A 16,955-nucleotide genomic window follows, 5' to 3' on the forward strand; every position below is an offset into this window, starting at 1 on the left:
ACTTCCATCCAGTAGCTCCCCCTCTTCTCTTGAAAAACTCTTCTAAGTGAATCTTTGTAAAATTGTAGCTGCCCAGGAACTTGTTAAAAAAAAGGATCAGAAATAGGAAAAACATGTAACAAAACTAACTCTAAATAAGTTATAAAAGTTTAAAACACTGAGAAGATTCTTCTGCAGTACCCATTCGGTCCCACACATGGCATTTAAGTGTTAGTTTATTTTCTGTTGCTGTCACCCCTTTGCTGCATGTTGCTTTTCTGTTTCACAGAGATTAAAAAATGAAGGGGAATGCAGTTTTATTTTGCTTGTGAATTCCTTTTGTATGGGAAACTTGTTTGAGACAGTAGACTTAGTAGTTCTTGATAGCACTGAGATTAGATAATTGCTGAATCAATCTGCATTTTACATTTCTTATTCATCACTTCTCCAAGTACCGAAAACATTGTCAGGGCCTATCACTGAGGTATACCACCTTTCCTAAACCTGTAGCAATTTATAGCCTATCAGCACTTTAGCAATAGTTATATTTAGGCTAGACAACCATGCTAGGACCATGGAACAGCCATGTTTAAATGCAATTGTATTAGCAACTAGTATACAATCCTAGGCTTGGAAGGAACCTCAGAGGAGGTCATCTAGTCCAGCCCTCTGCTCAAAGCAGGACCATCCCCAACTAGATCATCCCAGCCAAAGATTTGTCTAGGTGGGTCTTGAAAACCTCCAAGGATGGAGCTTCCACTACCTCTCTGGGTAACCTGTTCCACCGCTTTACTACCCTCCTGGGGAGAAAGTTCTTCCTAATATCTAACCTAAACTTCCCTTGCTGCAACTTGAGGCCATTGCCCCTTGTTCTGTCATCTACCACCACTGAAAACAGTCTAGCTCCATCCTTCAGGTGGTTAAAGGCTGCTATTCAATTCCCCTCAGTCTTCTCTTCTCTAGACTAAATAAGACCAGTTCCCTCAGTCTTTCTTCAGAAGTCATGCCCCGCAGCCAGAGACGATCCTAGCAAGGTGTGAGGCCTGGGGCAACTCAGCCTGTGTGGGGCCTGAATGCAAAGAAGCTGGCAGGGGGCGGGGGAGGGGCAAGTGGCCGGATGCAAAGCTGACTGAGTCACAAGCACTAGGCGGGCCCTGCAGGAGGGGCCGTGGCCGCTCTGCCTGGCTCAACGAGGCCCCCCAAAACTCAGGGCCTGGGGCGGTCGCCGTGATTCTACCACCCGCCCCCTGGGACAGCCCTGCCACCAGCACCCTCACCATTTTCATTGCCCTCCAATGGACTCTCCAATTTGTCCCCATCCTTTCTGTAGTGGGGGGCCCAAAACTGAACACAGCACTCCAGATGTGGCCTCACCAGCACTGAATAGAGGGGAATAATCACTTCCCTTGACCTGCTGGCAGTACACCTACCAATGCAGTGCAGTATGCCATTAGCTTTCTTGGCAACAAGGGCACACTGCTGGCTCATATTCAGCTAATTGTCCACTGTAACCCCCAGGTCCTTTTCTGCAGAGGTGCTGTGCAGTCAGTCAGCCCCCAGCCTGTGCCGGTGCATTGAATTGTTCCGTCCTAAGTGCAGAACTTTGCACTTGTCCTTGTTGAACCTCATGAGATTTCTGTTGGCCCAATCCTCTAATTTGTCTAATTGACCCCCAGCTTGGTGTCATCTGTAGACTTTCTGAGGCTGTACTCTATGCCATCTTCCAGGTCATTGATGAAGATACAGAACAAAACTAGCCTCAGAACCAACCACTAGGGCACTCCACTTGATACCGGCTGCCAATTAGACATTGAGCCTTTGATTACTACCCTCTGAGCTAAATGTCCGAGCCAGTTTTCTTTCAACCTTACAGTCCATTCATCCAGCCCGTACTCACCTAGTTTGCCTGCGAGAATGTTGCAGTCTCCTGCAACAGTCTCGGAGGCAAACTAGTATTTCATCTATAGGTTAGGTGTGTGCTAACCTTTTGGTGGGAGAAAACTTTATTATTATTTGTATTTGTTTGCGATCCTATTACACAACAAAATGAGACAGTTCTGCCTGTGGTCTAAAGAGAGAGGATGGCAGGGAAAGAGGCTCAGAGGGTAAAGTGACTTGCCCTTGGTCACACAGCAGTCTGGTAGCAAATACGAGGTTTCTGGCTCCCAATCTAGTATTACTGTTCCGTCAGTTGACCATGATGCTGATGTGACTTTAGCTGAAATTTTTTTTAATGATACCTACTTGCTCTGTAGCTTTCACAGCTGGGACCACATTGTAAAATTCTTGGGAGAGGGATCTGAGAATAAAAGTGCTTAGTTTTTTATGATTTTTAAACAAAATACTTTTCCTACATTATTTTATCCTAGAAATTCTTGGAAACATTAAACTCCTAGATGGTAAGGTTCTTAGTGATAAGTACGCTAGTTGCACTTGTGCTTGTTACACCTATGGCTAGTTGACAGCACCAGGAAACACCAAGTGTATTATTTGAGACTTCCCTCTTTTTATCTTCTAAAAGATCAAGTGTCTAACAGTCATTTGAATGCAGTCTATGGAAATGAAAAGAATGGTAGGGAATCAGGAAGTTGCTTGACAGTCTTTTCCTCTGAGCCTTAATTTTTCCCGCTGAAAGGGAATAATACTTTCACTTCTGGGTGCTGAGGATGATTAGTATTTCTAAAGCACTATGCACAGGTAAGTGTTGACTAATTCAGTATATATTGTGAGGCAAACTAAACTGACTTTTATATGACCGCTAATTTTGACAAAAAACCTGATCATGTAATACTATTCTAGGTTTACTTGACTTGGCCTGTTCCAAACTGTGCTGAGGGATGTCCTGGCTCATGGATTAAAGATGGTTACTGTGATAAAGCCTGTAATAATTCAGCTTGTGATTGGGATGGAGGCGATTGCATTGGTAAGAGGGCAAATTTAGATTTACAAACAAGTTAAATTTACTTTTATCATTTAAAATTAAAAGGATTATCCTATAACTAAGAAAAGTGTTTCTTAGAAAAATACAAAAAAACCTGGTCTGGCTTATAGATATATAGTTAGTTGCTTGAGGGAAATAATATTGCAAACTAATATATAAGATAATAAGGAAATCATGCTTCATGTACCATATTTAACTAGATGAGAATAGATTTTGGATCTTATTGTCTGTCTTTGCACAGCAGGCCTGATAGTAGTAAAATATTAGTTTTACCAATGAATAAAAGTTTTGTTGTCAGGAGGCACAAAGGGGGGGAGAGAAATAAATAAGTACTAGAATCACTTTCAGACCCCAATTACAAGTTAAGGTAAGATTATAAGGATTAATAATGGCATTTTGCATATGTTTAAAACTATGGCTTATCTCTGATATCACAGACTCAGTGTTATATGTGTAAGTATTAAATTAAAATCTGATTTTGGTAATATCAGAGTAGTAATACAAAGCATACTTAGTAAAGTGTTAGTATATTGAATTACAACACTATTTTTAAAAGATGTTATCTGTATTTTAACACTCTAAATACAGATGACTTTATTACATAAAAGTTGTTCAGAAATCTTTAGGGGACTGGGGCCCATGACTTATGAGGAGAGACTGAGAGAACTGGGCTTATTTAGTCTGCACAAGAGAAAACTAAAGGGGGATTTAATAGCAGCCTTCAGTTACCTGAAAAGTGTTTGGTTCCTAAGAGGATGGAGCTAGACTGTTCTCAGTGGTGGCAGATGACAGAACAAGGAGCAATGGACTCAAGTTGCAGCAAGGAAAATTTAGGTTGGGTATTAGAAATAACCATTTGGAAAATGGCTAATTACCATTTCTATAAAATGTTGCAGCTCACTTTCAATTTGATTTTTTTCTAACTTTTGCTCTCAACCAATTGGATCCTGTCACACTTTTGTCTGAAAAACTAACAAATGCTTTAATGTTAAATACTTTTATTATTGTTTTTTATGGCTATTTAGATTTACCAAATGCTTTGATGAGGGGTATCAACATAATTGCCATTACTAAAATCAGGTTTAACAAGATTCATCATCTATTTATTACCAGAACTTCTCATATACACCACACTATCTGTTTCCTACTGTATGATACACATCCTTAAAGCACTTGCAGGTGGCTATCCTAAATCCCTATAGCATCTGAGAACTGAGAAATAGCTATTCTTTTCTTTGTTTTTCTTTGTCATAATTCTTCAGTCTTCTTACGGGATTTTTTGGCAACAGGAGTTAGAGACTATTTAGGAACAGTTGCATGAACACTACTTAAAGGGTTTTGAAAATAAGCTGGAATGCAGTACAAAGATATTCTTCCTAAAAAGTGTGGATAGATTTCTAACCGCCAATCTCTGATATTTAGAACTGATCTTAAAAATGGATATAAGGGGCTTTCAGCAGGGAGACATAAAACAAAGGCATATGGAGTTGCTTTAAAATAGATTTCAAATTAGAGAAAGGAATGAGAAGAGCTGTAACTTTGGATTTTTTTTTGTCTTCTGCAACCCCCGCCCCCCCCAAAGTCTTGCCCAAGACCGTTATAATCAGATGTTCACATTTTATATTAAGATCTTTCCAGTTCAATGTTTGTGGTCTTTAGTGCCTGAGGAGCTCAAAAGTAGCAACTAGTTGTTTAAATGAAAGTAAAGAGTTAAATAAACGGCCTGTATTTGGGGGTGGGGGCGAACCTGTACGTTGGTGCATTTTCTTAAACAGATGGACTTGTTGTTAGACTTTGGCCCATAAAGTTCCATACAGATTTACAAAGTAGGTGAACCTTTTCCTCTCTGTTTTAAAATAATTTAGGTGTTTTTGCTGGCCCAGAAAGTCTGCTTAGATTTCCCACTGGTTTACAGGAGGCAAGCCAGCATATCTTAATGTAAGGTAATTACTAGGGGTGTGCGAAACAAGCCATATTTGATTTGGATGCGGCCTAAATCAGGGACAGAGATTCGATTCATTGATTCAGATCACTGTCCCGATTTGATTCAGCCGAATCTGAATCTGAAGATTCGATGATTTGGCCATAGACATGGCTTTAAATATTTTTTCTACATACCTCAAGGTACCAGACGTGACTCGTGAATGCTGAGATGCTGGGGTGGATGGAGCAACCCACAGGAGCATGAGCTTCCCCCCCGCATGCTCAGCGGCGGACCACCCCTACCCCTCCTGGCTCAGTGATTGGCCGTGGGGGAACCCCAGGTGCCCCCACAGATCCAGGAGGCACCAGTTGCTGAGCTGGGAGGCTGGGGGGGGGGGGGGGCAGTCCCCTGTATGCTTCACCATGGATGTGGAAGTGCTTCTGGTCCGCTTCCAGGTCTGCCGCTGAGTGCACTGGGGAACCCACCCCCCCGTGATCCCATGGGACGCTCCATCCACCGCAGCATCTCAGTGCTGACAAGCCACCTGGTACCTTGAGGTATGTAGAAAAACATTTAAAGCTGTGTCTATGTCCAAATCACCGAATCTCTCCAAATCAATTCAGAGGGTTCCGATTCGATTTGAAGAGATTAAAGGGTCTCCTGATTAGATTCAGCCATGGAATTGGGCCGAATCTCCACCAAATGCAATCAGCGACCGAAGCACACAACCCTAGTAATTGCTGCTTATGGTTTTTCTGCCTAACTCTGGAAAACAAGATTTAAAATGATAGTGGAACATAACCTATCCCTGAAGGAAAGTCTCAGTGGACTCTGCTTTCTCTTTTCTTTAGGTAACAGTGGAAGTAGCCGTTATGTTGCTGGCGGTGGTGGAGTTGGAGGAGCAGGGAATGGTCCACCCTGGCAATTTGGTGCAGGAATAAGTGGAGTTTCATACTGCAATCAAGGCTGTGCTAATTCCTGGCTAGCTGATAAATTTTGTGACCAGGCATGCAATGTTCTTTCTTGTGGATTTGATGCTGGTGACTGCGGGCAAGGTATGTTAAGCACATCACTGAAAATCTTTCTGTAAGTATTTATAACAAATTATCCTTTTTTACTTTGTGGCTATTCTCTGTGGAGTTCCATTCTGCAACCCTTTGTAGAATTGTTGGAAAGGAGCTGTGACTATGTTACCAGTTTAGGAAAATGTCAGAGGGCGATCCTTATTTAGACCAATCCAAACATTAAAATATGTTTTTGGTTGATTTTATTTTTTTTCCAGGTAGTTATTTATTGTGCTTGGCTAGAAATGTACAATTTTGAAGCCATGGGAAAAAATGGAAATTTTTGGGAAAAATCGAAACATACGCATTATTTATTTTCTTAGCACCCTTTACAGATCGAAATTCACTTTACTACTTTAAGAACATAAAATGTATTATGTATAATTTGATTTGCTCATAAAATTATCATGTTTGGTATATTTTATTACATTTAAAAACATAGTTTATTCAGACAGTAATTACACATTTACTAATTTACTTTAAAATGTTTTTAATTTTTGTTACAAATGGACAGCTACAAGCTGCTGAACTCTAAGGAACCTAGCATCTCTTAGTTTTTGCCAGTTTATGAGAAGCAGGCAAAAATTAAAGTTGAAAAAAGAAGAAACCATCAACATTGTAGTAAACATTGTAGTAAAACAAAGGCAATTGTTATGTCTCCTCCACAGTGTCAAGCAGTTACAGAAAACAGTCATTTTAAAAAAAGAGCCGAGAAAAAAAGGACCCCCCCCCCCGACTCACTGAATACAAGTTTTGCTACATGAAACTTTGTCTAATTAGTCTCATTTTCTGAGCTGTCCACTATCAGCAGTTTCTGCTTCTTCTGATCCTTCATTTTTATCATCTTCATGGACTTCTGAAAACTGAAGGTTTGCCCTGAGTGAGACAAGCTTCTCTACTCTTTCACATCTTAGTTTATTTCTTGAGTTGGTTTGAGTATTTCTAAACATAGACCAGTTTCCTTCATATGCTGCAGAAGATGGAGGAATCTGAAGCAGGCGAGAAGCAAGAGGAGTCAGAGGCTGTGTCGTGCAAAGGCCTTGCCACCATGTTGCAGGAGGGATATGCTTGGCAGAGTCCCAGATTGCATTCCTGGACCAAATACCTGAAGGGTTTGTATTCTGTAACATTTGAAAATACCTTTCCAACATCAAGTCCTAAGTCTGTTACTTATTTTGTAATCTAGTCAAATGCAGTAGCAGTGCTATCATCACTAACATTTCCACCTTTGAATCTTGGATCCAAGAAATTTGCAGTGGCATGAATTGATTGGCAACAAAATTCTTCCCGTCTGTTAATAAAGTCTTTCATTTTTTCTTTCTTCTGTACTTGTAAGCGGAGATGCACTTAGATTCTCAAAAACAGTTGATTTTACCTGGGCCATTTGGTAAGGAACATCTGACAAAAGTGCACTCTGATTCAGAGGCAGTGATTGCTGAAGAAATTGGCTTTAGCATCTTCAGGGAGTTCTGCAGCTGAACCCAGAAGACATCCTCATCAAGTACAGTGTTCCTTACGCTTCTGGGTACTTTAAGATCCTCAGTTATTACTATTTCTTGAAGAGCGGCTTTGTTTTTCAGTAAGCTTTCAAATGAGATCACCACTCCACCCCATCTAGTTTTACTACAGAGTTTGAGTGTCACTATTTTATTCTTTGCATTCTTTTCTTCCTGATTCTTAAAGACTGCAGCTACAGTATGAGTAACTTTTACATGTTTTATATCTTCTTTTGCTCTTCTATAGATCTTTTGCAGAGTGTCCAACTTCACAATGTTATTAGGAAGCAAGTTTAGCCCATGGGATGCACATCCTATTGCAGTAATAAGTGGATATTTATCCATTATGATCTCCCATGCTGCTTTCATGTTACTTGCATTGTCAGTCAGCAAAGCAAATACTTTACCACTCCCAATCTTCTATAGGACTTCACATATTTTACTACTGATATATTCTGTAGTATGCCTGTTTCTCTCCTGTTTCAATGCTTCTGTAAAAAAAACTGGTTGAGGTGTTGTTAAAAACTGGTTGGGGTGTTATCACATATTTTATGATTCCTTCTACCCGCACATTTGTCCATCCATCTGTAAGTACTGCAAGACACTGCTTCGTTGATTTTTCCTTGCACAGATTGCATTACATGTTCATACTCTAACTCTAAAAGAGGCTTGCTCAAAGAATGTCTGCTGGGCAAATGGTATTATGGTCTTAGTAATTTAAAAGCTTCCTGCCAGTATGCATTTTCAGTTATTGACAATGGCGTCTGAGAAGAATGTCAGAAAGAGCTACTTTCACTTTCATCATCATGATCTACCTCCTCCTCACTTACACCCATGACTGATTTTTTTAACGAGGACACTTCTTACATACAAGGATGTGTTTGGTCATGTTTAGTAACATTTGGAAATCCATATTTCATTAGACCTTTTTTTCCTCAGTATAACTTGCAGTATGGAAATGCTTTCATATGCTAGAAGTTGGTCACACCATTTTGCTGAGGGAGAAAAAAGAAAAATGTAATTTAGTGGCTGGCTTGTGTATATAAACACTAAACTACAGCATGTACAAATTTAGTAATGGATGGAGGAAAGGCCTCCTCAGAGTTATCTGTGAACAACTTCCCTGCCTCACCTCACTGCTAAGGTTGGGTGATTTGTCACAAAACATCAGATTAGTAGGAATTCAATTCTGAATTACATAGGTTATGAAAATATACTAATGCAGCTAAAATATAGCTGAATTCAGAGAAATTTAAACTCTTACCTTTCAGTAAAGAAGTATACTTTATTTCAACTCCTTTGTACTGCTTCTGTACTTCTGCAGATCTGAGGGTCACAAGGCCAGGAGGAGGCAGGTTCCTTCCAACTCCAAAACCTTTAGATTTGCTCTGTCTCCTCTCCTGAGGCCTTTGAGCAAGCAGGGCATTAAGCTCCTTGTTTCTGATCTCTATGGGAATGAATGGATGCTGTTGCCAGTGTCCACTTCCAGTCCTTTGAGGTCTAGTCAGGAGGACAGGAGCAGATCCACCAACCTCTAGATCAAAAGTCAACAGTAGAGGAAGTGCACAATCAAAGAAAGCACTGAATCCTTCCATCTCTTGTGAAAATGGCAGTGCCCCGTGGGGACAGAAATGCACCTTGCTCTTCCATTTGAGAGTTGTACTGTACTGTTTCTCCTCGGTGTACAGGAATTATAGTGATCTGGTACTGCAGATAGTCTTTAAAAAGTCTTCCTATTACATAGTTATTAGAAAATGTTTTGGGGGAGTAAAGGGTAGCAATATAGGAAAACCTTGTCTTAAACATTTTATTCATCATTCTAAAAGAAAATATTTCATAAGAGGGTTTTTTAAATTTTCTTCCAAATGTTCAATTTTTCCAATTTTTCAGAAAAAAACAAAAAACATCCTCAGAAAAAGATGGGGGGGGGAGACGGTTTTTTTTCCAAATGTTTCTGTTTTTTTTCTGGGCCTTCCCATCTCTGTGCTTGGATAAGGTACTTGGTTCTGTACAGAACCCAGAATATTTAAGTCTTTGTTTCAAGAAGCTTGCATGTTACAGGAGAAAATACACTTAAATGGTATGTGAAAACTAAAGTTAGCAGTGAAAATGAGGTACCAGAGCAGCTAAGACATCTTGGTACAGCTGCAGAGGCATGAATTTCAACTTGCTCTGAGCTAATGATTAAGTCTGTCTACAGCTTACCCAGTCATTAACAGATATTCTGCTTCTAGTGGTTGTCCATACACACATCTTCACTGTGGGTATGAATTTGATCAGATAGCTCAGGCATTTGATTACAGCCTTTTTGTCTGATTGATACCCATATGGCGCTTCACAGACCCATCCTTCCTAGTCCTCCAAGTAGAGTATTTGAAGATTTGTAGGTTTAAAAGGTGAGGATGTCAAATACAAGGAGAGGAAGGAAAAACATGTGAAGACAAAAACAGGATTAAGCTACAGAAGACAGTGTGGAAGGAGCACAGCAGTTCAAGGAGGTACCCAGGAATGAACACACACATGTGCTGGTGGAATGGAGCAATGGAAGTCCATAAATGTGAATGTAAGAATTTAAAATTTGCTATGAAAAAACAGAAGAAATTCATGGAGTGCCAAGTACACATTAAGCCATTGATTTACTACCCCTTAAGCCTGATGATCCAGCCAGTTTTCCATCCATCCAATCCATACTTCCTTAACTTGCTTGCAAGAATGTTGTGGGAGACCATATCAAAAGCCTTGCTAAAGTCAAGGTATATTGCATCCAGAGAAACAGTCATTTCTTCATAGAAGGCAATCTGGTTGGTCAGGCATGACTTGGCCTTGGTGAATCCATGCTGATTGTTCCTGACCACCTTCTTCTCCTCTACATGATTAGAAGTGGATTCCTTGAAGAACTGCACCATGATTTTTCCAGGGACTGAGGTGAGACTGACCAGTCTAGTTTCCCAGATCCTCCTTCTTCCCTTCCTTAATGATGAGCACTATATTTGCCCTTCTCCAGTCATCTAGGCACTTTCCCAATTGCCACAAGTTTTCAAAGATAATGGCCAGCATCTCTGCAATCGTATCAGCCAACAGCCTTAGCAGAACCTTTGGCTGCATTGCATCTGGCCCCATGGACTTGTACACGTCCAATTTTTCTAACTAGTCCCTAATCTGTTCTTTCACCACTGGCTTCTCACCTCCTCCCCAGACTGTGCTGCCAGATACAGTAGTCTGGTGGCTGACCTTGCCTTGAAGACTGAGGATAAAGAGACTTTGAATACTTTAACCTTTTCTGCATCATCTGTTACTAGGTTGCCTCTGCCATTCAGTAAGGGATCCACGCTTTCCCTGATCTTCCTCTTGTTGCTAACATACTTGCAGAAACCCTTCTTATTACTCTTCACATCCCTTGCTAGCTGCAACTCCAGTTGCACTTTGGCCTTCCTGATTTCATACTTGCATGCCTGAGCAATACTTTTATACTCCTGCCTAGTCATTTGTCCAAGTTTTCATTTCTTGTCAGATTCTTTTTTGTTCTTTAGCTTACTGAAGATTTCCCTAAGCCAAGCTGGTCTTCTGCCATACTTGATAGTTTTCCTGAGCATTGGGTTGGTTTGTTTCTCCGCACTCAGTAAGGTTTCTTTAAAATACACCCAACTCTCCTAGACTCCTCTCTCTCTCAAACTGTCCTCTGAGGGGAGGTTCCCTGAGCAAATCGAAGTCTTCTTTTATGAAGTCCACAGTCCTTACTCTGTTGCTCTCTTTCCTTCCTTTTCTCAGAATTCTGCACTCAATCATCTTGTCACTGCTGCCCAAGTTGCCATCCACTTCTGCATTTCCCACTAAGTCTTTCCTGTGTGAGCAGCAGGTCAAGAAGAGCACAGTCCCTAGTTGGCTTCTCCAGCACTTGCACGAGGAAGTTGTCCCCAACACTCTCCAAAAACTGCCTGCACACTGCTATATTGCCTTCCCAGCAGATGTCAGGGTGATTTGAAGTCCCCCATCAAAACCAGGATCTGTGATCAGGAAAATTCTGCTAGCTGTTTAAAGAAAGCCTCATCCACCTCATCCTCTTAGTCTGGTGGTCTATAACAGTCACTCACCACCACATCACCCTTGTTGCTCTCCCCTCTGACCCTGACCCATAGACTTTCAGCAGGCCTGTCTCCAGTTTCCTACTGGACCAGTGGAACCAGAGATTACTGATACACTAGAAAGTTTGCGGTTTTTTGCTGTAAGGAGAGAGCAGCAAGCAGAAGTAGAAGGCAGTGGTTGGAAGTGGGGTTTTAAGAAAGTGAGACGAGTAGAGTAAGACAGTCAGGTACTGTACATTATGAGGGCAGTGAAGTTATCTATAATGATGGTATTTTGACTGTTTTGTTTTTTTAAGTTTGTAACCAAAATATGGTAAAGTACTATAGGTCCTGCTAAACCAGAGGTAGGCAATTATTTTGGGCGGAGGGCTGCTTACTGAATTTTGGCAAGCCATTGAGGGCTGCATGACAAGCAGCCTGGGGCAGGTAATTATTACTTTTCTAAATTTTTTAGGGGCCCCTGTGGGCCAGGTAGAATGGGCTGGTGGGCCACATCTGGGCTGCGGGCCACATTTTTCCCACCCCTGCTCTAAACAATCATGGAGCTATTTTTAAATGTGGCCAAAGCATGGTTTTGTAGATATCTGTGTACTACAACTAAAATAGAGGGACTATTAATGGACTACAAAAACACCAAAATAAATAATTAATGCAGTAGCTTTATAAACATCACTGGAATTAATAAGTTGATAAGTCTCAGTATATCCAACATGGTGATATGTTATTCAGAGTACATGAATTAGAATAATTGGTAGTAATTGTAAGTATAGTTTTGGAGCTTGCTCATTACTGGTAGTCTCTCTACAGCTGGACAAGTCATTACAAAAAAAGTGGCAGAATGTGAGCTAATGGGAACTATTCATTTTATTTTTCCAGATCACTTTGATGAGTTGTACAAGGTGACTCTCCAACTTAATCAGACTACTTATATTATTCCGAAAGGTGAATACCTGCCCTATTTCAGCTTTGTTGAAATAGCCAAGAAAGGAATTGAGGGTGCGTATAGTGATAATCCAGTTATACGCCATGCTTCTGTTGCCAACAAATGGAAAACTATCCACCTGATAATGCATAGTGGAATGAATGCAACTGTGATCTATTTTAATCTTACATTTCTAAATAAAAATGATGAAGAGTTTAAAATGCAGATAGCTGTTGAGGTTGATACTAGAGAGGAACCGAAATTAAACACAACTACCTCACAGAAATCTGACACTTACCTGAAAACTACAACTTCAATACCTGAAGCTGAAATGATTTTTGAGGATATTCCTGAAGAAAAACGCTTTCCAAGAATCAAGAAACATCCAAATGGCACATCGGAGGGTTTTCATCAAAACATGGTAATACCTCTAGTAAATGTGTCTTTCCTCCCTGAAGATATTCAGCTGGCTTTGCAAGACCTGGATTTAAAGCTAGAAAATGGTGACCTCACTCAGAAAGGATACAATCTGTCAAAGGCTGCCCTTTTGAGATCTTTTCAAATGTTACCTACTGTTAAAGAAGATGTAATAACAGAAATTCAAAAGCTGGAAATAAAGGACAATGGTGCTGGTTTAAAAGACCAAAAAAACCTTACTAATCAGCAAAAACCTGGTAACGATTTAAATGGAGGCAAAAAAGAAGCTACAATTAAAATGCATGATGTAGTTCCTTCAGAATTGATAGCTACAAAGAGTACTTTTGTGCCAATGAACATAAATGGTCAGTTTCAGTTAAAATCCATTTCTAAAACAAAGCTTGACTCAATGCCTTTAACCCAAAATGTGGGAAATAAACCTGGATCTCGAGAAAAAATACTGAATGCACTCATACTAAAGGAAACTTATAAGTCAAAAGATACTGGGAATGTGGAGGCTGCTGAAAAGCCTGATGGAATGGAAATAAACCCAGGTCATGACCAAATAGATACAAAAGGCAAAGCTTTTCCAGGAAGAAAACTACAGTATTATGCTGGAAGTGATCGAGGCTTTTTGCCATGGGAAAAAAGGAAGTATTTCCAAGATCTTCTTGATGTAAGTATCCTAATTGCATCCACAAAATAGAACTTGTAGCTTCAAAAGATTTGTTAGATTTGCTTATCTGCATTATTTAATGAGGTACTGTTAAGATAAAAATTGTATAAAACCATTCTTACCGCTATTTGACAGATTTTTTTTAAATCTAATTTACTTTACTTTCTTTTTACTGCTAGTTTCATTTACTTTCTGCACTTCTAGTTGGATGGTGAAAAATGACTGGTCTAATTCACTTCTTTCTCTAGTTGTCTTTTAGAAAGTCAGATTCAGTTCCTACTTTAATGAAGTGCCACTAGGCTGCAACTCAGATTTGTAGCACTGCCAGGGGGTTGAACTGATCCCCATTTAAATTCTGTGGGCGTGTCTACACATGATATTAATGTGACACAATTAAACTTTGGCACAGTTCGGGCTGGAGTTTATTCCTCCTGGGCATAGCATTTACACGTGCACTGAGGACTGCAGAATTCTAAGCCAGGGCAGCGCAGCCCCAGCGAGCAGGGATTCTGGGGGTTTAGCTCTCCAGCCTGGAGCCGTTTCCCCCCTGCCCAGCCCCCCAGCATAACATGCTACGGAAGGGCTGGCTGGGGCACAGGGGTGATATAGTACAGAGCTAGTCAGCAGGCAGCTGTAAATAACGTTATTGTAGGATAGTACTTCTGTTGGGAAGTACTATCCTATGGCAGAGTTGGTTAGTTTACTGCAGTATGTGTAGTAGCGCACATGTAGATGCTGCTGCTTTACTGCAGAGCTAATTAGTCAACACTACAGTAGTCTCGTGTAGATGCACCGTATGTGTGAAGACTTAGTTCATTTCTATATAAATCTAGTCTATTAAAATATGCAATCTCTATTTTGGATCTATATGCTACATTGAGTGCCTTTTCTAGTAAGTCAACCAAAAACTAATATGAAGAACAGATCAAGCGAATATGTAGAAAACACTCTTCCAGATGCTCATCCCAAAATTTTTGGCAGGGTATCTCCTGAAGGGAAGGACATGGCAGCCCTACAGACCTATTTGGCTAAGACTGATCCTTACAGCTTTCAAGCCGTAGAGATGCTGCATTTAAAATTTAAGCTCTCTTTATTTTCATTTGAGCTTAATCTTTGATTGCACTCTATTTAAGAATATTGTTTTTACATTCAGGGGATCAGATCTTGTTAACTCAGTGCATAATCAGAAAAAGAAATGTGTGATTATAAATAAGTCCCTTAGCAGATGGTGGTTTTAATTGGGCTTTTGTTTTTAAGTTGTATCAAGTTAAGTAAAATTCTGTACGTCATTCCTTATTGTGATAAGGACATAAGGATGAGGCCACATTTTAAATCCTTAAGATGTTCTTTTTGAACAAGAACATGTTAAAACTGCTGTCATATTTTTCAGGTATTGAAAAAAGCTCGGCATGTCACTGGAAATGTCAGTCTGCATCTGGGTTTAATGGATTAATGTTTGTGTTTCTGATAACATACATCTGGTATATGCCTGTCATTATTTAGGAAGAAGAGGCATTACTTAAACAGATGTCCTACCTTACTGATGGTAAACAAACTGGGAGGCATCTGAAAGATACGTTTGCCGATTCTCTTCGATATGTAAATAAACTTTTAAACAGTAAATTTGGATTTACATCCCGAAAAGTCCCTGCTCATATGCCTCACATGATTGACCGCACTGTTATGCAAGAACTACAGGACATGTAAGTATGCTTTTGTTTGAAACAAAGTGAAAGAAAAACTGGAGCTGGTGCAATTCTTTTCTTCTGTGTTTGCACAGTTGAATTTATTGCTGTGTATTGACGGCTCGTTGTAAAACAGTGTGAAATGGGAAAGAAAACATGTCTTTATGGGACAGCAGTGCTAAAATAAGTGTTCTTTGGGGAGCTTTTCTGTTAAGGTATGTTTTGCTGTTTGAAGTGTCAGAATAGGAAACTGATTTTTATTTGATTTGGACAGGTTTCCCGAGGAATTTGACAAGACATCATTTCACAAAGTGCGGCACTCGGAAGATATGCAGTTTGCTTTTTCGTATTTCTATTATCTCATGAGCGCAGTTCAGCCACTGAATGTTTCTCAGATTTTTGATGAAGTTGATACAGATCAGTCAGGCATTTTGTCTGACCGGGAGATTCGTACATTGGCCACACGAATCCATGAACTGCCCTTGAGTTTGCAGGTACATTTTATTTTCCAATATAGTTACCACATAGAAAAAACAAATCTTTACTCTTTGCTGGAACTCTGTTAAAAGTTTAAACGTACAATGGAATTTTAATGTATGCTTTTTTCCAATTTAGGTAAAATAATACTGATGTTTTAGGTGTACTTGAAAAGCAGTTCATCATCCTTTGAATTGAATGGAGTGTTTAGCTTGCATATGTTATACTATGCAAAATGACTTATTCTTTACCTCAGGGCTGTCCAACTTATAGTTCACAAAGTGTTAAGCTGTGGCCTGCAGACTCCAAGCACCACTTCCCCCCTCCACCCTCATTACTCTGGTTGCCACTGTCAGTAGCTGAGGACAGGGGTAGCAGCCCAGGGCAGTGACTTTGTGTGAGAATGCAAAAGTAGTCATTGCCACAGAGGCAGCTGATCACAGTTGGCATGGCAAGAGCTGGCACTGCCACACATTGCCTCAGATGCAGAGCTGCGCTGCTATGCCTCTGTTTGCTATTGCTGCTGATAGGGTCTCTGGGCTCCTGCTTTATCCCTAGTTTCAGTTTCTTGCCCCTGCCCCTAGGGCAGCTAGCATAACCTGAAGAATATGTTGATTGGGGGCACCCATACAAGGCAGCTTGCTGGGGTTGGGGGAGCACCGGTGGCCAGGCAGGGCAAGCAACAGCAGCATGGTATGCAGCCCCCAGCTACTCAGAAGATGGGCAGCGCTTCTTTACATTACGTTGTGTTTAGAAGTCCCAGCTCAGAGTGGGAGGCTATTGTCACATCTCTGCATATGCATTGTAAGAGTCCTTGCCCCCAAGAAAAAACCTACAGTATAAACAAACAAGGCTTGTGAAGAGGCGGGAAAAAAGAGGAGGAAGGTTATGGAGGGTGGTGGTAGTAGCAGATATCTAAATGACGACAGTACCCAGAGACCTAGGCCCCTAAGTTGTTCTAGGCATGATACAATTAAAAAAAAAAGAGAGATATGGGGAGAGGAAATCTTCTCTGAAGCACTTCAGTTCTTAAATACATACAGAGGTGGGTGGCAGAGAGATGTGTATTTTCTGTATTTTACAGATGGTGAACTGAGAAGGGCATTAAATGACTTGTCCTCAGAATAGCACATGAAGGACTTAAGTTGTTTCAAACTGGGATAGCATAAGATTGATATTGTAGCTGTCATGGTCCAGAAATTATGCAAGAGGCAAATATTCCTTAGGGTGATATCTTTTATTGGACCAATTCTGTAGTTGGGATAAAGTTGGACAAGTTTTTGAATGCAAGA

The 16,955-nt window shown here is 40.4% G+C and overlaps 1 protein-coding gene across 1 annotated transcript in view; it reads left to right on the top strand.

The window, feature by feature from the left end:
* Positions 1-16,955, top strand: part of GNPTAB (N-acetylglucosamine-1-phosphate transferase subunits alpha and beta) — a 77,119-nt gene that overhangs the window by 45,814 nt on the left and 14,350 nt on the right. The window contains exons 11-15 of the mRNA XM_006259614.4: positions 2,779-2,902; positions 5,696-5,899; positions 12,363-13,501; positions 15,005-15,204; positions 15,461-15,680. Coding sequence (XP_006259676.2) covers positions 2,779-2,902; positions 5,696-5,899; positions 12,363-13,501; positions 15,005-15,204; positions 15,461-15,680 — 1,887 coding nt within the window. The remainder of the gene's footprint in view (positions 1-2,778; positions 2,903-5,695; positions 5,900-12,362; positions 13,502-15,004; positions 15,205-15,460; positions 15,681-16,955) is intronic.

Source organism: Alligator mississippiensis, chromosome 4 (assembly GCF_030867095.1).
Source record: "Alligator mississippiensis isolate rAllMis1 chromosome 4, rAllMis1, whole genome shotgun sequence".
Lineage (NCBI taxonomy): Eukaryota > Metazoa > Chordata > Crocodylia > Alligatoridae > Alligator > Alligator mississippiensis.